At 36.2% G+C, this 27,218-nt stretch overlaps 1 protein-coding gene across 1 annotated transcript in view; it reads left to right on the forward strand.

Annotated features, from left to right (window-relative positions):
• TMPRSS11E (transmembrane serine protease 11E) overlaps nucleotides 1-27,218 on the forward strand; it is an 82,480-nt gene that overhangs the window by 38,301 nt on the left and 16,961 nt on the right. Inside the window, exons 3-7 of the mRNA XM_028161717.2 lie at nucleotides 14,023-14,093; nucleotides 15,945-16,069; nucleotides 20,925-21,046; nucleotides 23,230-23,297; nucleotides 26,783-26,946. Of these exons, the coding sequence (XP_028017518.2) occupies nucleotides 14,023-14,093; nucleotides 15,945-16,069; nucleotides 20,925-21,046; nucleotides 23,230-23,297; nucleotides 26,783-26,946 (550 nt within the window). The remainder of the gene's footprint in view (nucleotides 1-14,022; nucleotides 14,094-15,944; nucleotides 16,070-20,924; nucleotides 21,047-23,229; nucleotides 23,298-26,782; nucleotides 26,947-27,218) is intronic.

A 27,218-nucleotide genomic window follows, 5' to 3' on the forward strand; every position in this document is an offset into this window, starting at 1 on the left:
CACTACATCATGATCCCTGGAATCACAAGCGTTCCCTTGGTTAAGCAGAGATAACTTTCCTTTCTCTTTAAACAATTAGCTTAACCCTTGTGTCTCAACTTTCCTAGTCTAGAAAATACCAAAGATAATAAATAATACGTCTAAAATATTTCAAACCAATCTTTCAAACCTTACAGTACATTCAAGTTGTAATTAAGCACTTGGATATATATTACTGGATTCAACAGCAAAGCTAGATTTGGGCTTCTTAAGTAGAGTTCTAAATCCTTGCACAAAACTGTATACGTCATGGCTGACCATTGGCTTGATGTATAGATTCTTAGAGCTAGAAAGGTCCAAAGATGAGTAGTTTTACACATTTTCTTCACCAGTTGAATCCCTTCCGCACATAAGGCTAATGCAAGCCCCTGCTGCGGGGAGCACTGTTGCTCCGGGTGGAGTGGGAATAAGGCTTGGGAGCCTCACCTGTTCCATCTTCTCCTTATCCCCTCAGTCACATGAGGCAATTTGAGGGATTTTTCAACCTGTTTTGAAAGCAAATTAATTCCTCATTATGAAGGAAGAATAATGACAAAGCCAACATTTGCTGTGCATGTCCTGTGTACTTGGCACAATGCCAATTGCTCTATAAGTGTTATTCCATTTAATCTTTAGAAGAACCCTATAGTTAGGTTCTATCATTATCCCCATTGATGGGAGGGGAAACGTAGACTTAGAGAAGGTGAGTAACTTGCTTGGAGCCATCTAGCTAGTAAGAGGTAGAGCCGGGGCGAAACCCAAGCTGTTTGAAGCAAAAGCCCAGACCTACATCCACTAAGCAAGAAAATAGAAGTCATTTGCTTAAAGTTGTAGAACTTTTTACAATGAGATCCTCGATGAAAACTTGGTCTCCTTATTTATTAGTATCAGATTTATTACTTGTATCTCAAAATTGTGCCGCTAGAAAATATTAAGTAAAAATATTTTATTAAGTAAATATATTTCTTGAATGTCCTCTTCTCCCAAAGATAATTACATAAAAAAATCACAATTTACCTTGATTGCAAGTAATCTGTCTTGCATATTGCAATAGTATCAGCTTAGATATGAGTGACAGGAAGCTTAGGATAAGTGGCTTACATAATATGTCATTTTATTTCAGTTTAATGTAAAGCAAGTCTGGAGATAGTCAGGTAGGGGCTGATAGGGAGGTTTACCAAGTAATTAGGAATCTAGGCTTCTACTGCTGTGCTGTCCCATCAACATGAATATATATCCTCCCAATCATGGTTTAGTATGGTTGCCTGAGCTCCAACTAGCACATCAGGATTCTACCCACAGGAATAGAGACTCCATTGGTCAGAACTTATATTCATAGGGAGAGTCATGGATAAAGGACATTATTCTATTTTCCAGGGGGCCATATGCTCAACCAAAAATCAAAGATTCTATTATTAAGGAAAATATTTGGGATAGGCACCTATGAGTCTCTAGCACAGACATGCTTAGTTCGAATGATGAGAGGTATATCCTGTTGTGATGAACAGTAGGCAGATGAATATATGGGTCTGAAGTTTAGACAAGTGATCTGTATTTATAGATTTGGTAGCCATCAGCATTTAGATATGAATTAAAGACATGGACATTAGTGACTGAAAATATTTAGTTCTTTTGGATAAAATAATACTTTTTAAAATAAATTTATTATTTTTGGCTGTGTTGGGTCTTCATTGCTGCGCACGGGCTTTCTCTAGTTGCGGTGAGCGGGGCCTACTCTTCGTTGCGGTGCGCAGGCTTCTCATTGCGGTGACTTCTCTTGTTGCGGAGCACGGGCTCTAGGCGCACGGGCTTCAGTAGATGCGGCACATGGGCTCAGTAGTTGTGGCTCATGGGCTCTAGAGCTCAGGATCAGGAGTTGTGGTGCACGGGCTTAGTTGCTCTGCGGCATGTGGGATCTTCCTGGACCAGGGCTTGAACCCACGTCCCCTGCATTGGCAGGTGGATTCTTAACCACTGCGCCACCAGGGAAGCCCTGGATAAAATAATACTTTTATAATTTTATGGTATTTGAACAGTAAATTCTACCTTATTCTAATATGAATCTGAGCATATTTCACTGTTATTATTAAAATATCAATATATTGAAGTATAATTAAGTAAATATATTATTAAGTAAATATATAATGATCAACTTCACAAATTTGTGTTCCATCCAAAAGTTAAGACTCAAAACTTCCATTATATTATAGGTCAGCAACTGAGGCAGGAAATTCATTAATCAAGAAATCCCTCTTTTGGAAGAATAATACAAACACTAACAGTCAATACATTTCCAGTTGTCCCTCATTGCTAAATTAATTCAGATAGGGTTTTATTATATACAGAAATTTCTAGATTAGCTGAGGGATTCTTTGTGTATGGCTTACAGTACTTGCCAGGGAAACAGCAGCCAGGAGAACACCACACAGTCTAGCACATGTTGCAGTTGGCACACTCCAATTTTAAGGCCCATCCGTGGCTTGCACAAAACGCAGTCTTACAAGTCTAGGAATTTTAAAACTGGCTTAGGATGCAAGTAGTCAAGAAACTTAATGACTTCCTCATATGAAACTTGGATTATTTCAAATGACTTGAAGACTCTTAATCTGACCATTCCAAATGATCTGGCATGTAGCCATGAGAAAAATAACGTGAAAAATTATGTTAATGTTGATTGTTTAAAAAGTGCTAAATTTTAATTATAATAATGTTGAGCATTTTTAGGTTATTTGAGGCATGGAAGGAGAGCTTTGGTGGAAATTAAAGAGCAGCCAGATCAATTAAAATTCTCATTGTTTTCTAACAAATGAAGAAAATGAGAGCGTACTCAACATCATTTAAGTTGGGGGTTACAGGATGCTGGAACTTCCATGATGTTGAATATGCTCTCAGATTTCTCATCTGAGAAACTTAGGACTTAGATGAAAGGACTTAGTCTTTCAATAAAAGTTCTAAGATGGAGACACAGGTCACTGGTCTTTCAGTTCAGAGTTATTTCCACCATATCATGCCAACTTGCATAAGAGGCATCTAGACAAAGTCATGAGAAAGATTTGGTAGAAAGATATCTAATGTTACAAAAAACTTCTGAAAGGCAGTGCCATACATTAGCAGCTTCAAGAGTGTCTCTAGCTCAGGTTTCTCAACTATTTTTTCTTCTGATACACTTGCCACAACATAGTCACACACTCCCTGTTAATGCTTTTTTTTCCTTCCACATTTTAAAGTGCATACGATTCCCTATGACTAGCTGCAACGGTGTCTCTTTTCAACATTTCTGTGGGAAACTGCTGCTTTTAAAATTGCTCACTCAGATCATTTTGACTTATTATCTTGAACTGCAAAGAGTGTGAAGAAAATAAAGCAAATATGTTAGTGTAATTAAGGGTTAAAGTAGCTCACTTTATAATTCTATAGACCCATACCTAATTACTTAATAATATCTTTAATTTTTTTGCACCCCATCTATCTGTGACTGTAAATTTCTAGAGGTCAGGCAGAGTGCCAACCTAAATCTCAGTTTGTAGTTTCCTGTGCTGCATCATATCTGGCTGGGAACTTAATAAAGAGCTAGATGATAACACAGTGGAGATCAGAGACATTCGTTATGGTTGAATTGTCATTAATAGTTATATAACACACATGTTCAATAAAAGCCTGATGATACCATATTTGTAATCACAAATTCCTTTTAAAGTAGGTGGGAGGAAAGATATTATCACTTGAGTTTTATGGTTAGTTAAATATAGGAGTCGTTAAGCTATGGGTTTTACCGAAGTTAACAGTCAGTGGTAGGGTTTTCTTTCATTCCCAATATTGATTAAAAACTTACTATTGCACTAAGCAATACTATGCTTATTAAAAACTTATTATGGTACTAAGTAATACTATATTTTCAAGTCTAGGATTTCAACCTGTAGGTACTTTATAATGTGAAAATGCCACACAGAGCCATTTCAATAATTCGCAAAGTGTTGTCAGGTATTTTAAAAAATTATCTTAGAGCTTGGTATAAATAATTTCACACTGCTTCCCCCACATAAAATTGCTTTTACTGAATAGTCATTGGTGCCATTTTCCAGTATTGAGGGGCATACTAAGAGTATTCTAAAACTAATTTTTGTTTCTATGCTAAGAATTATGTGGAGAATAGAGTTCATGATATTACACAGTATTCTTTTTATTAGAATCTGAAAGAATTGTATTGCGGCTAAGTAATTGATCAGTTTTAATCTTATGGGTGACATGAAGAATGTACCTGAATAGGGTTTAGTTATTTTCTTGTTTAGTTTTGTTTAGTGTTGCTTTTGAGTTGGCTGCTAGAAAGCTACAAAGTTTGTTCTCTGACTTAAGGAAATAGCTAGATAGGAATTATGATATGTAGTTTTAGCACTATTCTCATTTTGTGTTTTCACTTATGTTTTGCTTTATTCTTGCATCTCTATGTTTAATTTAATACCATATATGTAAATGTAATTTAATACTATATATCATTTAATAATTATATAAATGTAAATATATATCTTTATAAGCTACCTTAAATCAGTCTAGAACAAAGTAGAATATAAATAAAAACATTTAGAATAAAAACGAGTTTCCCACCATTTGTCTTGGTGCTATAAAAAGAAAATGGAAACAGTTGTCTGGTAATTAGACTACCACCTTGTTATGATTGTAATTTCTCTTTGAGAACTATTCATAGTTATTATGGTAGGGAAAGCACACATAATTCAGTCCAAGGGCCTGGCTGATGCTATCAGACACTTTATAGTTATGTTTGTATAACAGTGGACATGACAGCAGTATGTTATTCGTAATTTATTTTTTGAATTTTATTTTATTTATTTTTTTACACAGCAGGTTCTTATTAGTCATCAATTTTATACACTTCAGTGTATACACGTCAATCCCAATCTCCAAATTCATCACACCATCCCCACCCCGCGCCGTTTTTCCCGCTTGGGGTCCATACGTTTGTTCTCTACATCTGTGTCTCAATTTCTGCCCTGCAAACTGGTTCATCTGTACCATTTTTCTAGGTTCCACATATATGCATTAATATACGATATTTGTTTTTCTCTTTCTGACTTACTTCACTCTGTATGACAGTCTCTAGGTCCATCCACATCTCAACAAATGACCCAATTTCATTCCTTTTTATGGCTGAGTAATATTCCATTGTATATACGTGCCACATCTTCTTTATCCATTTGTCTGTCGATGGGCATTTAGGTTGCTTCCATGACCTGGCTATTGTAAATAGTGCTGCAATGAACATTGGGGTGCATGTGTCTTTTTGAATTATGGTTTTCTCTGGGTATATGCCCAGTAGTGGGATTGCTGGATCATATGGTAATTCTATTTTTAGTTTTTTAAGGAACCTCCATACTGTTCTCCATAGTGGCTGAATCAATTTACATTCCCACCAACAGTGCAAGAGGGTTCCCTTTTCTCCACACCCTCTCCAGCATTTGTTGTTTGTAGATTTTCTGATGATGCCCATTCTAACTGGTGTGAGGTGATACCTCATTGTAGTTTTGATTTGCATTTCTCTAATAATTAGGGATGTTGAGCAGCTTTTCATGTGCTTCTTGGTTATCAGTATGTCTTCTTTGGAGAAATGTCTATTTAGGTCTTCTGCCCAGTTTTGGATTGGGTTGTTTTTTTTTTTGTTTGTTTGTTTTTTCACACACACACACACTGTATTTTATTTTTACAAGAGATAAATAAACTGACACCAAGCATTGTAAATGGATGACCACAACAAAAGCAACAATGATTGCAATTACCAAACAAACTCATACTATGTCATAATATTGACATTCAGTCCAGTAATCCTCCACTGTAACAGCTCCTTTACTTTGCAGTGAAAATTGATTTATATATTTTTTGCCTCTGAGTCCTTGTGGGATTTTTTCTTTTTATTATTCAAACAGAAAGTCACAAAAATTATAATCATCCTCATCAGTTCCCTCAGTCCCATGTAATTTTTTTTTCATCTTGATCTTTTGTTAGCACTTTTATGAATTCATCAGCTTTCCATTAGTGTTCTGAAAATGCTTATTCATTCAGTTCAGCAGTATAGTCAGTTACCAGAAACCTGTACTTGTCAGAGTCTTTTCCATGAATTCCTTGAAGATGAAACCCCTTTATAGGAACATATTTGCAAAAGCATCAGAGTGGGTTGTTTGTTATTTTAATATTGAGCTGCATGAACCGTTTATGTATTTTGGAGATTAATCCTTTGTCCATTGATTCGTTTGCAAATATTTTCTCCCATTCTGAGGGTTGTTTTTTCATCTTGTTTATGGTTTCCTTTGCTGTGCAAAAGCTTTGAAATTTCATTAGGTCCCATTTGTTTATTTCTGTTTTTATTTCCATTGCTCTAGGAGGTGGATCCAAAAAGATCTTGGTGTGATTTATGTCAAAGAGTGTTCTTCCTATGTTTTCCTCTAAGAGTTTTATAGTGTCCGGTCTTACATTTAGGTCTCAAATCCATTTTGAGTTTATTTTTGTGTATGGTGTTAGGGAGTGTTCTAATTTCATTCTTTTACATGTAGCTGTCCAGTTTTCCCAGCACCACTTATTGAAGAGACTGTCTTTTCTCCATTGTATATCTTTGCCTCCTTTGTCATAGATTAGTTAACCATAGGTGCGTGGGTTTATCTCTGGTCTTTCTGTCTTGTTCTATTGATCTATGTTTCTGTTTTTGTGCCAGTACCATATTGTCTTGATTACTGTAGCTTTATAGTATAGTCTGAAGTCAGGGAGTCTGATTCCTCCAGCTCCGTTTTTTCCCCTAAAGACTGCTTTGGCTATTTGGGGTCTTTTGTGTCTCCCTAAAAATTTTAAGATTTTTGTTCTAGTTCCATAAAAAATGCCATTGGTAATTTGATAGGGATTGCACTGAATCTGTAGATTGCTTTGGGTAGTATAGTCATTTTCACAATATTGATTCTTCCAATCCAAGAACATAGTATATCTCTCCACCTGTTGGTATCATCTTTAATTTCTTTCATCAGTGTCTTATAGTTTTCTGCATACAGGTCTTTTGTCTCCCTAGGTAGGTTTATTCCTAGGTATTTTATTCTTTTTGTGGCAATGGTAAATGGAAGTGTTTCCTTAATTTCTATTTCAGATATTTCATCATTAGTGTATAGGAATGCAAGAGATTTCTGTGCATTAATTTTGTATCCTGCAACTTTCCCAAATTCATTGATTAGCTCTAGTAGTTTTCTGGTGGCATCTTTAGGATTCTCTATGTATAGAATCATGTCATCTGCAAACAGTGACAGTTTTACTTCTTCTTTTCCAATTTGGATTCCTTTTATTTCTTTTTCTTCTCTGATTGCCATGGCTAGGACTTCCAAAACTATGTTGAATAATAGTGGTGAGCGTGGACATCCTTGTCTTATTCCTGATATTAGAGGAAATGCTTTCAGTTTTTCACCATTGAGAATGATGTATGCTGTGGGCTTGTCGTATATGGCCTTTATTATGTTGAGGTAGGTTCCCTCTATGCCCACTTTCTGGAGGGTTTTTATCATAAATGGGTGTTGGATTTTGTCAAAAGTTTTTTCTGCATTTATTGAGACGATCATATGGTTTTGATTGTTCAATTTGTTAATACGGTGTATCACATTGATTGATTTGCATATATTGAAGAATCCTTGCATCTCTGGGATAAATCGCACTTGATCATGGTGTATGATCCTTTTAATGTGTTGTTGGGTTCTGTTTGCTAGTATTTTGTTGAGGATTTTTGCATCTATATTCATGAGTGATATTGGTCTGTAATTTTCTTTTTTTGTAGTATCTTTGTCTGGTTTTGGTGATGGTGGCCTCATAGAATGAGTTTGGGAGTGTTCCTTCCTCTGTAATTTTTTGGAAGAGTTTGAGAAGGATGGGTGTTAGCTCTTCTCTAAATGTTTGATTGAATTCACCTGTGAAGCCATCTGGTCCTGGACTTTTGTTTGTTGGAAGATTTTTAATCACAGTTTCAATTTCATTACTTGTGATTGGTCTGTTCATATTTTCTATTTCTTCCTGGTTCAATCTTGGAAGGTTATCCCTTTCTAAGAATTTGTCCATTTCTTCCAGGTTTTCCATTTTATTGGCATAGAGTTGCTTGTAGTAGTCTCTCAGGATGCTTTTTATTTCTGCAGTGACTGTTGTAACTTCTCCTTTTTCATTTCTAATTTGATTTATTTGGGTCCTCTCCCTCTTTTTCTTGATGAGTCTGGGTAGTGGTTTATCAATTTTGTTTAGCTTCTCAAAGAACCAGCTTTTAGTTTTATTGGTCTTTGTTATTGTTTTCTTTGTTTCTATTTCATTTATTTCTGCTCTGATCTTTACGATTTCTTTCGTTCTGTTAACTTTGGGTTTTGTTTGTTCTTCTTTCTCTAGTTCCTTTAGGTGTAAGGTTAGATTGTTATTTGAGATTTTTCTTGTTTCTTGAGATAGGCTTGTATGCTATAAACTTCCCTCTTAGAACTGCTTTTGCTGCATCCCATAGGTTTTGGATCATCGTGTTTTCATTGTCATTTGTCTCTAGGTATTTTTTGATTTCCTCTTTGATTTCTTCAGTGATCCCTTGGTTATTTAGTAACGTAGTGTTTAACCTCCATGTGTTTGTGTTTTTTACGTTTTTTTTCCCTGTAATTCATTTCTAATCTCATAGTGTTGTGGTCAGAAAAGATGCTTGATATGATTTCAATTTTCTTAAATTTACTGAGGCTTGATTTGTGACCCAAGATGTGATCTATCCTGGAGAATGTTCCATGTGCACTTGAGAAGATAGTGTAATCTGCTGTTTTTGGATGGAATGTCATATAAATATCAATTAAGTCCATCTTGTTTAATGTGTCATTTAAAGCTTCTTTTTCCTTATTTATTTTCATTTTGGATGATCTGTCCATTGGTGTAAGTGAAGTGTTAAAGTCCCCCACTATTATTGTGTTACTGTTGATTTCCTCTTTTATAGCTGTTAGCATTTATCTTATGTATTGAGGTGTTCCTATGTTGGGTGCATATATATTTATAATTGTTATATCTTCTTCTTGGATTGATCCCTTGATCATTATGTAGTGCCCTTCCTTGTCTCTTGTAACATTCCTTATTTTAAAGTCTATTTTATCTGATATGAGTATTGCTACTCCAGCTTTCTTTTGATTTCCATTTGCATGGAATATCTTTTTACATCCCCTCACTTTCAGTCTGAATGTGTCCCTAGGTCTGAAGTGGGTCTCTTGTAGACAGCATATATATGGGTGTTGTTTTTGTATCCATTCAGCAAGCCTGTGTCTTTTGGTTGGAGCATTTAATCTATTCACATTTAAGGTAATTATTGATATGTATGTTCCTATGACCATTTTCTTAATTGTTTTGGGTTTGTTTTAGTAGGTCCTTTTCTTCTCTTGTGTTTCCCACTTAGAGAAGTTCCTTTAGCATTTGTTGTAGAGCTAGTTTGGTGGTGCTGAATTCTCTTAGCTTTTGCTTGTCTGTAAAGCTTTTGATTTCTCCATCGAGTCTGAATGAGATCTTTGCCGGGTAGAGTAATCTTGGTTGTAGGTTCTTCCCTTTCATCACTTTAAGTATATCATGCCACTCCCTTCTGGCTTGTAGAGTTTCTGCTGAGAAATCAGCTGTTAACCTTATGGGAGTTCCCTTGTATATTATTTGTCATTTTTCCCTTGCTGCTTTTAATAATTTTTCTTTGTCTTTAATTTTTGCCACTTTGATTACTATGTGTCTCGGCATGTTTCTCCTTGGGTTTATCCTGTGTGGGACTCTCTGCACTTCCTGCACTTGGGTGGCTATTTCCTTTCCCATGTTAGGGAAGTTTTTGACTATAATCTCTTCAAATATTTTCTCTGGTCCTTTCTCTCTCTCTTCTCCTTCTGGGACCCCTATAATGTGAATGTTTTTTCATTTAATGTTGTCCCAGAGGTCTCTTAGGCTGTCTTCATGTCTTTTCATTCTTTTTTCTTTATTCCGTTCTGCAGCAGTGAATTCCACCATTCTGTTTTCCAGGTCAGTTATCCGTTCTTCTGCCTCAGTTATTCTGCTGTTGATTCCTTCTAGTGTAGTTTTCATTTCAGTTACTGTTTTGTTCATCTCCTGTTTGTTTGTTCTAGGTCTTTGTTAAACACTTCTTGTGTCTTCTTGATCTTTGCCTCCATTCTTTTTCCGAGGTCCTGGCTCATCTTCATTATCATTATTCTGAATTCTTTTTATGGAAGGTTGCGTATCTCCACTTCATTTAGTTGTCTTTCTGGGGTTTTATCTTGTTCCTTCATCTGGTACATAGCCCTCTGCCTTTTCATCTTGTCTATCTTTCTGTGAATGTGGTTTTTGTTCCACAGGCTGCAGGACTGTAGTTCTTCTTGCTTTTGCTGTCTGCCCTCTGGATTATTTGTAATTTTATAAGTAGTAATTTATTTGTATTTCTTTAAAAAACATAGCAATGAAAACATGATCCATGAGCATGTATTCAAAATTTTAGTTCCACCTTGGATATTTTAATAGTCTTGTTCTAGACTATAATAAGAATCTAATCTTATAAGATTGAAGATCTCCCCAATGCCAGCTGATATGAGTCTTCCACAAAGCACAAAGCATCTGAAGTTTTTGTGTGAATAAGACAAGCAGGCACAATCTATAAGGTAAAGAAATGAGCTAGTGCCAAATACACAACAAAAACTGAATAAATATTTATTAACTAATATTTTAAAACTTAAGCACTGACTTAGGGAATTAGTAATGTCATAAGGTACTATGCTGTTTCTTCATTGTGGTATCTTTCCTTATGCTTTTGTTTGGATATTGTAATTATATACAGACATTCAATGACCGCAAATAAGAAGTGTCTCCTGAAATTAATGTCTCCTTATTTTCATTTATCACTTTCTGTACTATGATAACATTTACAGTAGATAGATAAAATCATATTTGCAAAATTATATATTTTAAACAGGTGAAATAGACATATTAAGCACAACACTTGATTATTATATAAAGTGTTTTATGGAAATCAGGCTTTACTTAAATAGTAATTATTCTTCACAATGTCTGACCTTTCTTTTCTTTTTGTAATATTCCAAGTTCTTTTCTAAGACTAAGGCAGAACAGAAGTGCTTTGAGAGAGGTTGAAACCCATATTGTGGTACTGACAAATGGTCAGTTCAATTTGGCTTAATCAACTTCAATTCAATCCCCTCTGTGAATATATATTGAGCATCAGAGTGGTCAGAGAATAAAGAGATAAGTAAGGCACAGACATTATCCCCAAGAAGCTCAAACTGTATATTATGATGTGATACTTAGGGGTGAATATAGCTTACTGAAATAAAGGGGACTTTTCTGAACTGGCTCTTAAATGCACAAAGGCTTTTATGATGCAAGCAAATTACAGACTCTGAGTTACTCCATATAGGAGGCAGCAGGAACAAAGGCAAAGAGCTAGAAAGCTCATGGGGAAGAGGGGTAATGCCAGGCTAACTGAGGCCAACTTGGGTTTCAAGTGATCTCAGCCACTGGATCTATCACTTCCAGAAAGAGCACTTACTGTAATGGACAATGATTCAGAGATTGGGGAGGCAGACGAGAAACCTGTTATCGAGCTGCACGATGAGTTTTAGTGACAATTATCAAAACAAAGTTAGTGGTAATGGGATTGGAGACACACTAAATTAGATTTGCCATGCAGTTGAGACTAAAAAATGAAAAGACTATTATAACTTCCCAACACAATTATCATTGACTTGTAGGCTATTGCTTATGTCAGCCATCAGTAAACTATGGCCCAAGGGTGAAATCCAGCCCACGACCTGTTTTGAGCTTGAGTTAAGAGTGATTTTTATACTTTCTAAATGGTTGAAACAAATCAAAATAAAAATAATATTTCATGACAAGTGAAAATTATACAAAAGTCAAATTTCAGTGTACAGAAATAAAGTTTTATTGGAACACAGCCATGTTCATTTGTATATGTATTGTCTGTAGCTGCTTTTGCAGTACAGTGGCAGAGCTGACTAGTTGCAATAAGGAGTGTGTGGTCCAGAAAATCTAAAATAGTTACTATCTGGACCTTCACAGAAAACTTTGCTGACCTCTGGCTTAAGTAGTTAATGATGCATTAGCATCACCAGCTTTATAGATACTGTGCCTGTGTTCATTCAAAACAGCTCAGCTGGACTGAGCTGGTGAAACATTCCAACTAAGAATATCAGCACTGTTTACCATTACAGAGAATGGGCAACGAGTTGGACATCTACTATTAATCGGTCCATGGTGGTGGTGTTAGGAAAGCATTTGTTCTGGTAAACTTTCCTCTGAAGCACTGTGAGCCTTGACTTATGGTTCTCCAGTGCTTGCCATGTGGTTTATTTCTGGTAGTATGTTTTTTCTCCTCCTCTTTTTGTTGTTGTTGCTGCTGCTTTTCTTTCTTATACTATTCTAGAAAAAGACACATTAAGAAGAGATAATGATAATGCACCTCTGGACTTGTCCTCTGGCAATTTGGAGCTTATAAAAATATAACCATATTTTAACTGCTATATTCACCTGCTACATTCACTGTCTAATTACACATCCTCAACTGAAAAGAAAAATCATAGAAAGAAATCTGATACCACTGAAGCTATTAGAATTTATCCAGTCTGTCTGAAGGTGGTTTTACAAGAGGAGGTTCATATAAGTTTCAACAGGCCCCAGTAATGATTGGACAAGTGTTTATGTGCAGGAAGAGGTTAGTTACACAAGTGTCTGTTGATATGTAAAATAGATTTATTCCTCCATTTTACTAACTTTTTTTAGCACACTTCTACTACATCTAATTTGGAGCAATTCAGTATGGAATCACTTGCTGAGAAAGCAAACAAAAAAAGTGATTAAGAAACAGGATGAATCAGTTTGAAAAGCAATCTCATACAGACTGGGAAGGGAAGAGATAATGTTTCAAATGAAAAAAATCTCAGTAATGTGGTCATTACCATTATTATTAATAATTAAAATAATGATGATAATAATAATAGTCTTTACTATTTGTACAATGATTTTCTACTGGGCAGCTCAAAGTAATGAAATACTTCATTATTTTTATCTCTAAGAGCTCATCAAGTTAGTAAGGGTCTGGAATTCTTATCCTTGTTTTTCATATGGAGAAAATAAGGGAGAGAAATGAATCTGCTGGTACCACACTATACAGTAGGTTGGTGGTCAGAATCAGAAACATACTCTCTTAACTGTTTATTCAAAGTGTTTTTGATGGATTCTCTTTTTTCTTTATCCCATACTATCCCTATTATTTCCCTCAAAGCCACCAAAGACAGAGCAGCCCTAAAATAGTGTTGAAAGGTGGGAGACAGGAAAAGAAGACACAGCAGTACCTCAAACAAGATAGTGATAGGAACTCCATGAAAAGACATGTATAACCGTCCTCGTTACTTTCTCTCTCTCTTTTTCTCTCTCTCTCATTTAATTCAAAAGCATGATGTTTCTTTTTTTTTAAAAATCCATCATAACATAAAAAAGTACATAAATTAAAATTAAAGTTGCTCTCTTACTTCTGTTATTCCACTTCTTACTGTTAAAAATTTTGTGTGTCTTTCTATATACTTCACTATGCATCTACACATATAGTTTTATTATGTACAAAAACTGGAACATAGGATGCATATTATTCTGCAATATTTTTTCATTAAAATATATCATTGACATTTTGCATGTTAATACGGGTAGCTCTACCTCATCAATTTAATGGCTGCATTGTTTTAATTTTCTGTCTTGATTAAGAGTTATTGTAGAATAAATAGAACTTCTGTCTTATATTTCACAGTTCTACATATTCTTTTGACGATTATATCAATATCAATTGTTTCCTACATTTACAAATTCATATTCTTCATCTGGCATGTATTGAAACTAGTTGAGAAGCCCTTCCCTCCCCATATTCCCTCCAAACTTTTGCTTATGTCTGCTATATGCATCTCCTTTCTTCTGCAGCAAATGAATAGCAAGCATTCAGGGATGAAGGAACAGGAGTCAGTTTATAAGTTTCTTATGCATGTTTTCACGTAAGAAATGTGCAGAAGAGAAGTGGAGAAGTGTTTTTATATTACAGTAATTGTCATTCTAGGAACAGGTGCTTGGAATCCCACTCAAGGGAGAACTGGAGATGGAAGAGATTGGGGAGAGAAAGATAGTTTCCTCGGCTACAGCCCCATGGGGATATAACAGAAATAAGGGAGGAGACCAAGTAGAATCCCTGGAGCCTTCCACTACATTCCAGTGACTTCAGCAGGGCAGAGTCATGTGGCGATGACACTGTTGACTTCTGCAACAGTGTTCCCGCCAAACAGGACATTGAGACAGACCCAAGATGGGATGATGGTGTGCCAGGGACCAGAATGATTATGTCGCTTCCTGGTCTTGTATCATCAGGAAACGGAGTTCCCTTGATTTCTGTAAGCAACGATTATTTATTGTGAAATGCTTCACAGTTTCCAAGAAGTTTTCACATTTATGATCTCATTCTGGGTCCCACAGTCAACCATGTGCTTTAAACAGAATGGGTAGGCTGTCTCTTATTGACAGATGGACAGACTTAGTTCAGAGTCTAAATAACTTGTCCAAGCTGGTAAGGAAAGGGCTGGACTTGGAATTCTCTTTATTCTGAAGCAACCCCAGGTGCTCCTTCAGGATAACACTGCCCTTTCCCTCAGTTCTTGTACCAGACTGCTCTGAAGATAAGAACACATGCCTTGATTCTACCAACATGCTAAATACCTCAAGAAATTTAAAATAACAGCATCGTATTTAAACAACTTGGCCAACTCTGACTTATTTCATTTTCTCTAACTTTTGAGTTTGTTTAGCAGCTATTTTAACACAAGGGAACGGCAACTTTACTAATCAAACAAAAATCAGGTTGATCAACATTTTTCAGTAACATGTATTTTTGAAGGCAGAACAAATGGGAGAGGTTGAGGAAGTTTCATGCAGAAGGGATTTCCTGCAGCGTTGCTGAAGTTTAGAGGTCAATATTAGCTCAAACACTCAGGTTCTTTAGAAGAGACCTCTAGTTTTCTCTTATGTGTATCCTCTAAGTTTGTTTCAGAAAAATAGTAAGAGAATAGAATTAGAAACTCTGCCCTGAACCTAATATGGTTCAAACTGTAACATATGTCATAGGCCATTTAAGATTCTACAGTGGAAGTGCCCGACTTGGTATCTTGCACATAGCTGGCTCAGCAAATCATAGCTAACTCTTAAATACCACTTTCTACATGCGAGGCACTGTTGTAGTCACTTTACATACAGTAATTCATTTAATCCTTACAATAATCCTATAAGATTGGTACTATCATTATCATCTTCATTTTTTTAAAAATTATTTATTTATTTATTTATTTATTTTTTGGCTGTGTTGGGTCTTCGTTTCTGTGCGAGGGCTTTCTCTAGTTGCGGCAAGCGGGGGCCACTCTTCATCGCGGTGCGCGGGCTTCTCACTATCGCGGCCTCTCTTGTTGCGGAGCACAGGCCCCAGACGCACAGGCTCAGTAATTGTGGCTCACGGGCGTAGTTGCTCCGCGGCATGTGGGATCTTCCCAGACCAGGGCTCTAACCCGTGTCCCCGGCATTGGCAGGCAGATTCTCAACCACTGTGCCACCAGGGAAGCCCATCATCTTCATTTTTTGAACGAGGAAACTGAGATACAGGGAAGTCAAATTACCTGCCTAAGGTCAAGCAACCAGAGCCAGGAATGGCTTCAGCAGCCGGGGATTAGGGTGTGTTCTAAGACAAAACAGTACTCTTCCTTCTAACTGAGTGTCCTGAATTAGTTCCCCAGGAATATCTACTTCACCTAAGGAGTGGGTATGGGTGTGCACTGTAATATAATCCATCTGTTTGCTTTCTTTCTCAGGCCAGCTGTGGTGAGGGCCAGGACGAGAGCTTGTTTGGAGCCCTGGGTTATTGGCCTCATCACCTTTATATCCCTGATTGTCCTGGCAGTGTGCATCGGACTCATCGTTCATTATGTGAGATACAGTAAGTATGGGTTGCCCTGGCATCATGTGATTTACCTCAAATATTTCCTGATTACATACATGTTTTGATTTGCCTCAAGCTGATTCATTCATTACTATAATTTGTTTGCATAGCTGGTACAAAGAACTCTTCACCTGCCTTGTTACTCATTTAATCCTCACAAGCCAAGGAGGATTCTTTCTTCTATCTTTGATGTAGCAATGCTTCCTGCTGGGAATAGCATGCTAGCTTTCATATTCATTAACAAGCAATAATCAAGTCTTAATTAAGGGAAAACCATAGGAAAGCTACAGTCCAATGTTTGGAGTTGTTTGAGGTCATAGGACAATCATCTTGATTTAAAATAACTCTAACTCATTGAAATCCTGACAGCTCAATAAATTGTACAATCAGGGGTCATAGGGAAGTAGGCTCTATTTTGTACTAGTTAGTCGGGAAAATGCCTATAGTAACATATTGTTGAATAAATGCCTATTCATTATTTTAAAATCATCTTGGTATATATTGCAAGTGATTAAAGAAGATAGGATATGCTGAGAATATTAATTACAAAGAGGTTCACTCTGTGGTAATCAGGTACCTCCCTGCTAGATGAACCCTGAACACTGCTATGTTATTAGAAAGGTCCCCAGGGTACTTCAGAACTCTTCTTCTAGGGCATAACAACCCTTCTGAAGTTTCCTTCTTACTCTGTCTCAGGTTTTAATTAGTTGACTCCACTTTGACCTATTTGTTTAATATCTCCCTTAGTGACTAGATAATGCTTTGATGTTCAAGACCCTGTAACCAAAGAAGCTAATCACTGGATTCTAATTTAATTGGGAATTTGCAGCAGTTGCTTTTTTGTAAAGAGAGATGGTGATCTGTAAATTGGTTATCTTCTACTAGCAGACACAAATCCAATCTTACTTTCCTAAACAAGGTGGATTATTCCTGAAAGAAAAAGTATTCAAAGATTTTTTTTTTGGGGGGGGATAGAATTTGCCCATATGCAGGTCTTTGAATTTGGACTATCTGCATTTTGACAATTTCTCTGGAGCATGTTTTTTAGTATAAAAAGAATAGCTAAAATAACTTTATAATTCTACAGTTCTGTTCTGAATATATTAAGTCCCATTATGTTGTAAGCATCATTATTCCTCTCCATGGATGCCTATGTTTTACTCATTTTTGTATTTCTAGAACTTATTAAAGAACTTATTAGGCACATATTAGATAATTAATGTTTACTGTATACTGAATGATAAAAATAAATGAATCATACCTATGATATTTTCTTGGGGTATATTTTGGTTTGTCTGACTTAACAAGGAATTCCTAGTCATCTTAGGGATCTTATTACTTCAGTGAGAGAAAATGTTCTTACTACTTCTCCTTTGCCTCCTCCCAAGCCAAGTATTATAAGGCTTACAAATCTTACTCATATGCATACAATAAAAACCTGGTAAGATTTCAGTAACCTGTTCCTGTGTACCCTATTGTTGGGATGATAAGCTGAGTAATACACAACGTCCGCTGCCCACACAGCACACCTGAATAAACAGCAATAATAAACACATATGATATGTGTTATTGTCATATTTGTGACCTGTCTTTTGTTTAGAGATGTAACCTAAGAACAGAGTAGATATAACATGAGAATTTAGGTGCTGGCACGCCTAGGTAACCAAACTGAGCCAAACGAATCTATTGTAGAAACAGGCAGATAAAGATTGAGGTGATCAGACTGCATCATTTTGGCATAAAACCCAGGACAGCATAGAACTGTGTGTTCAGTTTTTATCCAGTGGCCTTTGGGACTGCGTTTCTGTCCCTTTTGTGATTTGAATGACAGCAGGTGAATCTATTATGAACATCATTGTAGGTTATAGAATCACAAAGCTGTTAGAAAATTATCAGCAAACTCATGTTCATCCTTATTTTTCTTTTCTGTTAATATTCTCAATAATATTTTTGAACAACTGCACATGCCGTATAATTCTGGTAACTGGAAATATGTTTTGAAACATATTTGAGTCTATCAGGCAAATTAAAATATTGACTATAGATAAGTTGTTCATTTGGTTGAAGCATATAAAATTGCTGATATTTGACCATTTTTAACCTATATAAATGGCAATTTCAAATAATTCAATCTAATAACTGAAAAGAAACAGGTCTAAGGATGTAGAAGAGTATGTTCTCCTCCTCTTTAGAACCTTACTATTCAACATGTGCTTAGGTACCAGCAACATCAGCCTCATCTAGGAGCTTGTTAGAAATGCAGAATCTTGGGCCCAACTTTATTTCTTTAATTTTTTATTGGAGTATAGTTGACTTACAGTGTTGTGTAGTTTCTGCTGTACAGCAAAGTGAATCAGTTATACATATTCATATATCCACTCTTTTAAAAATTCTATTCTCATATAGGTCATTACAGAGTATTGAATAGAGTTCCCTGTGCTATACAGTAGGTTCTTATTAGTTATCTATTTTATATCTAGTAGTGAGTATATGTCAATCCCAATCTCCCAATTTATCCCTCCCCCCATTTCCCCCTTGGTAACCATAAATTTGTTTTCTACATCTGTGACTCTATTTCTGTTTTGTAAATAGGTCCACTTGTACCATTATTTAAAATTCCACATATAAGCAATATCATATGATATTTGTCTTTGTCTGACTTCACTCACTATGACAATTTCTAGGTCCATCCATGTCACTGCCAATGGCATTATTTCATTCTTTTGTATGGCTTTCTTATTCCACTGTGTATATGTACCACATCTTCTTTATCCATTCCTCCGTCGATGGACATTTAGGTTGCTTCCATGTATTGTAATAGTAAATTTACAATACAATACAATTTACAATACAACACAATTGCTATTGTAAATAGTACTGCAATGAACATTGGGGTATGTGTATCTTTTTGAATTATGGTTTTCTCCAGATACATGTTGGGCCCAACTTTAGACCTAAAGTAAACTATTGGTCAATATTTAGATAAATTAAAAACGTTACTTGAAATTGTATATATTGTGATCTGCTTGCATTTCAGGTCAAACAGTCCATTCAGGGCAAGGGCAAGGTCATTCAGTGAAAGAGAGGGAGGAAGGCAAATCCTCCCTAGACCCTCACTTGAGTGGCTGATGCTCAGGAGACCCTGACCTTTCAGTGTCATCCATCTCCTTTATGCATAACCAACCCCTCCCCAGGCCTTGTCCGAGTCTGACCAGAGACTTCCCTTTCTGTCCCAACAAATCCTCTGGATGGCTAGAATGTTCTTTTGGAATTTATTGGTAGTTTTCTTTTTTCTTATATAACTCTCATGTAAAACTAGAGATTTCTCCTATAGCCTCAGTGAGTGTATTTGGCTTTTCCCACTCCAAGAACCAATATATAATGAAAATTTGTGCTTTGGGAGTTAGACCTTAGCTTGAAACCCAGTTCAGTCTTTTCTGGCCATGTCATGTTGAGGTTGGGCAATTTATTTACACTTCTGAGATGGTAGTCCTTATCTGTTAAATGTGGATAATACTACTTTCTTATGGGGGTTGTTTTAAATTGAATGAGATACGCAAATATGCTTGGGACACAGGTGTCTAATGTTAGTTTTCTTTCCCTCCGGGGTTTAAGTGAGGGAAAGGATGAGAAGCAAGAGAACAACTGAGATTGATGAGGCACACTCCATTTTCCTATCATAACCATACGCAACCATCGTGTTCTAGATGCTTGGCACAGAGTCTCTCACAGAAAAGATAGTCGGCATGAATATTCATGGAATGAATCTTCTGAGCTCTGTGCTTGCTTCATGTACAGGAGGGTAGAGGAAAAGCTGTGTTGCACTAATTCTTCCGCAGACCAAAAACATGGGCTGCTTGAACTGGATGCAGAAAGTGGAGACAATGGCTAAAGAAACAGACAAACCAATTCCTATGGCTGGTGGGAGAAAATAAATGGAGTGACAAGGGAACCAGGTGAAACTAAGTAGTGTCTCTGGAGGGTTATGGCCGGTGGCAACTCTACCTCCTTAAACTTCTATATACTGAGCTCCTAGCATTTTAATCCCTACCCTCATCTCCTTATCCAAAATAAATATTCTTACACTAGAGTCCCTATGGCAAGAATTGATGTGTAGTTTATGGAATTGGAAGAAATCTACTTTTTAAATATAAAAATGCATTTACTCTTGGGAAGCTTCTGAATCTATTCCTGTTGATATGCTCAGATGGTGTGACTTACTGCTTCTTGTGGCTTATTCAGGAATGGATAACACATGACTAATTAGCCTACAGGAACACCAAGCATTTCATATGGCTTTTATACTCTAAATCTTATGATGATGAACGTTGTTGTCTTTTTTTTTTTTCTCTTTTTTTCTGCCTTCTCTGGTTTATTTATTTATTTATTTATTTTTATATTTATTCTTGGCTGTGTTGGGTCTTTGTTTCTGTGCGAGGGCCTTCTCCAGTTACGGCAAGTGGGGGCCACTTCTTCATCGCAGTGCGCGGGCCTCTTCACTATCGCGGCCTCTCTTGTTGCGGAGCACAGGCTCCAGACGCGCAGGCTCAGTAACTGTGGCTCACGGGCGTAGTTGTTCCGCGGCATGTGGGATCTTCCCAGACCAGGGCCCGAACCCGTGTTCCCTGCATTAGCAGGCAGACTCTCAACTACTGTGCCACCAGGGAAGCCCACGTTGTTGTCTTTTATTTTGAGATAACCATAAAGGTCAGAACAGGATGATGGAGATGATGACCAGGGTAGGACATTGTTTCCTGTCTCAGTCTGTCTAGCAACTACCAAATGGGGAAATGATGATGCTTTACACACATCTGATAAAAAGTATGATGAGTTTTTTCCTCTATCCTTGTAGATCAAAGGACGACCTACAATTACTATAGCACATTGTCATTTACAAGTGACAAACTATATGATGAGTTTGGAAAAGAGGCTTCTAAAAATTTCACAAAAATGAGCCAGAAAATTGAATCAATGGTAAGCATTTTATTCCCATTTCTAGAGTATTTGCTATCACTTTTTACCATAATTTTTAGTATCCTAGCTTCTCAAACATCCATTCAACTGATCTTGTATATCTTGCAAAATGGGGAGAGGCCCTACCTGAGAGATATAAGATAAAACTAACAATACATGACTTGGAGGAATATGCCTTACAGGGCTAAACCTAGTGACTCTTAGCCATTTCTTTTTGTACATCCTACTCACCCTTCCTTAGCTAGTGCTACAGTATTGATCAGCAGCGTCTAGAAATTCTGAGAATATTAGGGTGACCCAAAATACAGTTGTTGTATTACTGATTTCCTAAAGAAGAGACCTTTAGCAAAAGGACACAAGATTGAAACTATTCAGACACATACTTGAGAAGTATTTTAGTATTTAAAAACATCCAACCTTGGACAAGTTTTTGGCACATAAGTCTATAGGAAATCCTTGGATATTCATCTTTATCCTTAGGGCATCAATATTCATCCTGAGGAATGAATTGAATATTTTAAATAGTGGAAAATTTAGCAGTATAGGCCAAAAGAGCAAGAGCCTGGGTGATGACTTCTCTTCATTGTCAGACTACTTAGAGAATAATTTAGACTTTTCCTGGTAGTCTGTGAAGTAATTAGTGAAATGATGTGATGGAAAGCACCCTAAACTAGGAGTTGGGACACCTAGTTCTAGTACCGTTTACTAGCCAGTGATGTGTCATTGGCATATCTCTTTATCATTCCGGAAAAATTCTCTTATGTGAAAATTAAGGCACTAGACTAGAAAATTTCCAAATTGTCTTCCAGTTCCAATATCCTGAGTGAGAACAGAATGGCAGTGGCCCACCTGGAAACTGCCTGGTAGACTAGGAGCTGGAGGATTTGGATACTTTGCTGAGGAGAGGGTCAAATCGTGGTTGTATTTGTACTTGTAAACACCAAACCAGGGAAATAGCAAATAAGCTCTTTTTAAGGAGCTATATTTTAGGATATATACACATATATATGTACATATATCTCCTTAAAATATAACATATACTAAAGGAAAGGAAATGGAACTAAAGAGATCAAGTAAAGATGCAACTATTTTCCTTGTTTTTTGTGCCATTCACTAAAATTTTTATAAGATCCAGACTGACTTAAATATATAGGAATATAAATAGGACTCTAATACTCTTAAAAATTAATAATTTTGAAATTGTTTGATAAAAAAATAAACCTTTAAATAAATATTTCCAAGTGAATGCTGTCATTAGAGAACTCATTTGAATTGTGCTGATTTGTCTCATAATTGAAGTAACTTTCCTTGGGCACAAAGACTCAGAAGTCAAACAAAATGTAAGAAAGGATAAAAAGGCTCATTGTTTCTGTCAGTCAATTACCAGCTTGTAGTATCTGTGTTTGGTAAATATCCATACAGTGAAAACAAGAAACACTTGATGTGTTTATCTTGACTTTTAATTTAAAAATTTAAGTTGGTTAGAATTCTTATTTGTAGTAGTAAGAAATACCTCCATAAAATACATTCTTCCACCCTATTAGAGTAAACCTTATAGGAGGTATTAGGCTATGTATCCCAGTTCACCTGGGCCTTCCTAAGAGCATCTTGAGTGCTGAATTGAGTGCAGATTATGACAGGATATTTGGTAACTTTTTCACCAGGTTTGAGAAACATGTGACACCATTATGCATTCATTTCCCCCTTCCAAGTACTAATCAAGCCCGACCCTGCTTAGCTTCTGAGATTAGATGAGATCCAGCATGTTCAGGATGGTGTGGCCATAGATTGTTCTTATTTTTATGACCTACCACTTGACAGAGTTTTTTCATTTCCTTTGTTTATCTACGGTAACAGTCTGTATCTCACGGTGTGGATGCTTACTCTTACTTTTCAAAACCCAATCTGTTTATTGTCTTTTGTCTCTTTCTGAGTGTAATGCAGAAGATGTCACTCCTGGCCCCCCTACTATGGTCCCCCAGCTCCTATAATTCCTAAGGCAGAGTTCAGTTGAAATCACTGAGTAGAATACAAAAAGAGATTCCTCAAGTTCAGCACATTGTGAAATGTCAGTCAATGTGTTTTGTTTTTAAGTTTTTTAAAAATGTTTTTAAGCTTTGAATCAACTTGCAGAATTTCAGAAAATTATCCTTGCTGACGTATTTTGAATATTTTTGGAACAGGTGAAAAATGCATTTCATAGATCTTCATTGAAGCAAGCATTTGTCAAGTCTCACATTATCAAGTTCAGGTATGTAGATCTAAAATGCTGACTTCTGAATATAATTTAAAACTAAAGCTGTTAACCTGGTCAGTAATAAATACTGTTTGAAGTATTAATGATATGATATAATTCAATTCAACAGACGTTAATTTGGTACCTGTTCTGTATAAGTCATGGGTTACAATGTGCCTTACTCATTCTTTAAATTCAAAAGATAGCATTTGCAAGATGATTTTGAGGGACAGAAGTATTATTGGTGGTTATGTTATAGAACTGTTTTTTTGTTTGTTTGTTTGTGTGTTTTTTGGAAACCCTAATTAGCACAAATAGGGACCTAAGCCACATCCCTCAGTTTAATAGCAAATAAGTGTCCTATGTAAAATAGTGTAGTAGATGAGATTTTTCTTCTCCTCTTGGTTCTCCTTCCTACCAATTTTCTTTCCTTTCTTTCATTCCACTCGTTTTTTTCTACAAATATTTAAGATCTCAGATCTGATCATCAACCATCAATAAATAGAATCCAGAGCATAACATTTTAAGCAAAATACTATATGAGGATCTTAAGTAATGTATTGTCTTAATACAAATTATTGGTATTTTTCAAAATAAAACAAGAGCTATTTCCAACATTATTTCAATGACAAAAACTCCAAGTTACTTCTCATTCTATTACTTAGTTGACATCTCTGAGGTGTTAGTTTGCTCACTTTCTTCTGAAAATTCCATACTGTTTGGTGTTTGAAATTTTACTTTTTCTTAGATCTTCTTCTCCAGTTCTTAAATTTTCACTCTCTCAAGGGGACTTCATCCACCCACAACATGGTTTCATGTGCTATTGAAACCCAAGTTTCTATTTCCAATCTAAACTGTTGTCCTGATTTTTAGAACTATATGCCTGCCCACGCACACCTCCACATGGAGGTTCCACAGAATATTCTTAAACTCAAGAAAAACCCAATCACACTAATGAGAAACCTGGAAGTCATCCCACACTCCTCCCTTTCCTGGGCCCCTCGCACTTTATGAATAACTAAGTTCTACCAATTCTGTCTTCCAAATAACTTTCTATTTTGTTTACCCCTTCATCCCAGAAATCTTGCTACTCATTATTCTTTCTTCTGTTACTACAATATGAGAAGTGTAATTTGTTGGAAAGATAAAGTCAGTCTTAGAGATGTTGATTTGAGGTACTATGGGACCTTACGAGCCTGAAATATGCATCTGACATAAGGGAGGAAATGGAAACTGAGGTGAAGACATAAATTTGCTCAACATCAACTCAAAGTATTAGAAAGTGTGGGTGTCAACAGAATTTCTCAGAAAAGGGGTAATGCAAGAAAAAAAAGGATGATGAAGAAAGCTTGAAGAACGACAGTATTTAAGGAAATAGAAGAAAATAGGGAAATAAGGAAGGAGGAGGAAAAATGAAGAATCAAGAGAGGCACCACTGAAACTAACAACAGAACGTTTCAGGGAGTGAGTGGTCAGCATCCACAAGACTCCTGAGATGCCAAGTTATGTGACTAGAAAGAATCCATTGGAAATGTCAATGAGGAAGTCATTAGTGTTCAAGCAGAGAAACAACTGAGTGGAACAAAAGGGGAGGATGCAGACTGCAATGAAGTAAATATGAGGCAGAACGTAATTTACCCATTTAAGAAGGTTTTCTGTGATATGAAGGTGTGAGATAAATTGTATAGCTGGGGTAGAGGGAGAGTTTTGTTTGTTTTTGTCTCTATTAGCCAGCCAGTATAGGAATAGTTTAAGAGAAAGAAGAAAGAGTAAGTAATAGATTATAGGGTTGCTGAGGCAGTGAAATAGGATGAGATATATAAAAATAATCTCTTTAAAGTCCTATTTGTTTTTTTAGATTACAAAAACAATAGAAAATTTTATAAAATTCAAATAACACAGTATTACAAAAAATAGAAAGCGAAAGCCCCCTCTCCAATAACTTCACACCCAGAAATGATACGTTTTATTAACAATTTATATTTAACATTTTCCCAATGACTGCATATAGATCTATTTCATTCTTTAGCTGGCTGTATAGTATTTCACTACAAGTATATGTCAAGATTGATTTAGCCAATGCCCTTTTGATGAACACTTGGGTTGTTATATATTTTTCTGATTTAAAAATAAGGTTATGACAACATATGTGTACATATCTTCTTGCAAACAAAAGAGTGTATTTGAAGATTAAACTTCTAAAAGCAGAAATGCTGCATCAAAGAAGATGGATAATCAAATTTATAACAGATAAACTGCCTTCCAAAAATGAGATTCTAATTTATATTCCCACTTACAGTTTGGGAGCATAGGAGTTGATGCAGTATACAGTGAGGAGTAAAATTGTTTGGGGTTCTGGTTCAAGATGGTGAAGTAGGAAGAACTGAACTCACCTTCTCCCATGGACACACTGAGTCTGCAGCTACATAAGAAACAATTTTCTCTTAAAAAAAAAAGTTGGCTGAGTAAATACTACGCATTGGGCAAATGAGAAGAAAACCACATTGAAGCAGGCTGGAGACACTGGGACACAATCTTGTCATAAACTCCACCCCAGCAGAGCAACCCACACCAGAAGAAAACTCAAAACCCAGAGATTCTCCCTGGTGACTGAAGGGTTCGAACCCCATACCAGGCACCTCAACTTTTAGGATGTGCACTTGAGAGATGAGCCTCCAAAACATCTAACTTTGAAAATGAACAGGGTTGGAGTCCTGAGATCCACAAAACTGTAGCCATCTGGGAGATGCCTCCTTAAAGGGCCCATGTACTTGGACTCACCCATCCCAGGGCCCAGCACTGAGGCAGCTTATTGCACCCAGACTAAAAGGGAACGGATTGCATTTGAAAAGAAGGGGTAGAGTAACTGACAGAGAATGAGAAAGTGTAGTCAAGGATGATTCCAAAAAAAAAAAAAAGGATGATTCCAAAGTAGTAACATTCAAATAATGCTAAAGCTAGTTAACACTCTATCTTGGAAATATAATCATGTGAAGTCAAAACAACTTGCTCAAGCTTTCTAATGTCCTTAGGATTGGGAGTTGTTTAGGAGAGCCTGAGGCTGCTTAGGAGAAATCACTGGATTTAATTAAGCCATTGGAAATTAAGCCTGAAAGCCAAAGCCAGAGTTGATTTCATATTTACCATACATTTTATTTGATAATTTTGAATGGTTGACAAGAGAATTGTTTTTTTATATTAATAACCCAAGTATTTAACTAGATCCTGTGGTGGTAAGGGAGATCATGAGCATACTAGTTAGTTATCAGAGAGGCTGAGATGGGAGTTCTATATATGGCAAACAATAGGAGTATAGAAGAAAACAAATTAGGTCTTTTAAAATTACATTTGTGGATTTGTTTTGTGTGTGTGTTTGTGCTTCAAATGAATGATAAAGAAAAAAATAAGAGTTTGATATTACCATAAATCTTAATTGGAACTTTATTTTTTAAAACCATCTTTCTTTTTTTTTTTTTTTTTTTTTCCTTTCTGGTCCACAGTCAGGAGGAACATGGATTGTTGGCTCATATGCTGCTGATTTTTAGATTTCCCTCTACTGAGGATCCTGAAACCATAAGTAAAATTATTCAACGTGTTCTACATGAAAAGCTGCAAGATGCTGTAGGACCCCCTAAATTAAATCCTGAATTAGTTGAAATTAAAAGTAAGTTTATTTCCTATTATGTAGTTCAATTCTCTTGCATAGAATAGCTCCATGTTAAGTCTGGTCTTGGGCACTGATTTTTTAAAAAGTTTTTGGATGTCTTTCATTGTGGGGATCTTGTCACCAACAGAATATTTCTTTGGGACTAAATTGGTTCTAATGAAGTTTAAAATTTTTTAATACTACCTTAAACTTTCACCACCCATGCAAGTCTGTCATTAACCCCTGAGCCTGTGTTCTTTTCCTATATTGGGGCTTACACTTTAGCTATA

Source organism: Balaenoptera acutorostrata, chromosome 5 (assembly GCF_949987535.1).
Source record: "Balaenoptera acutorostrata chromosome 5, mBalAcu1.1, whole genome shotgun sequence".
Classification (NCBI taxonomy): Eukaryota; Metazoa; Chordata; class Mammalia; order Artiodactyla; family Balaenopteridae; genus Balaenoptera; species Balaenoptera acutorostrata.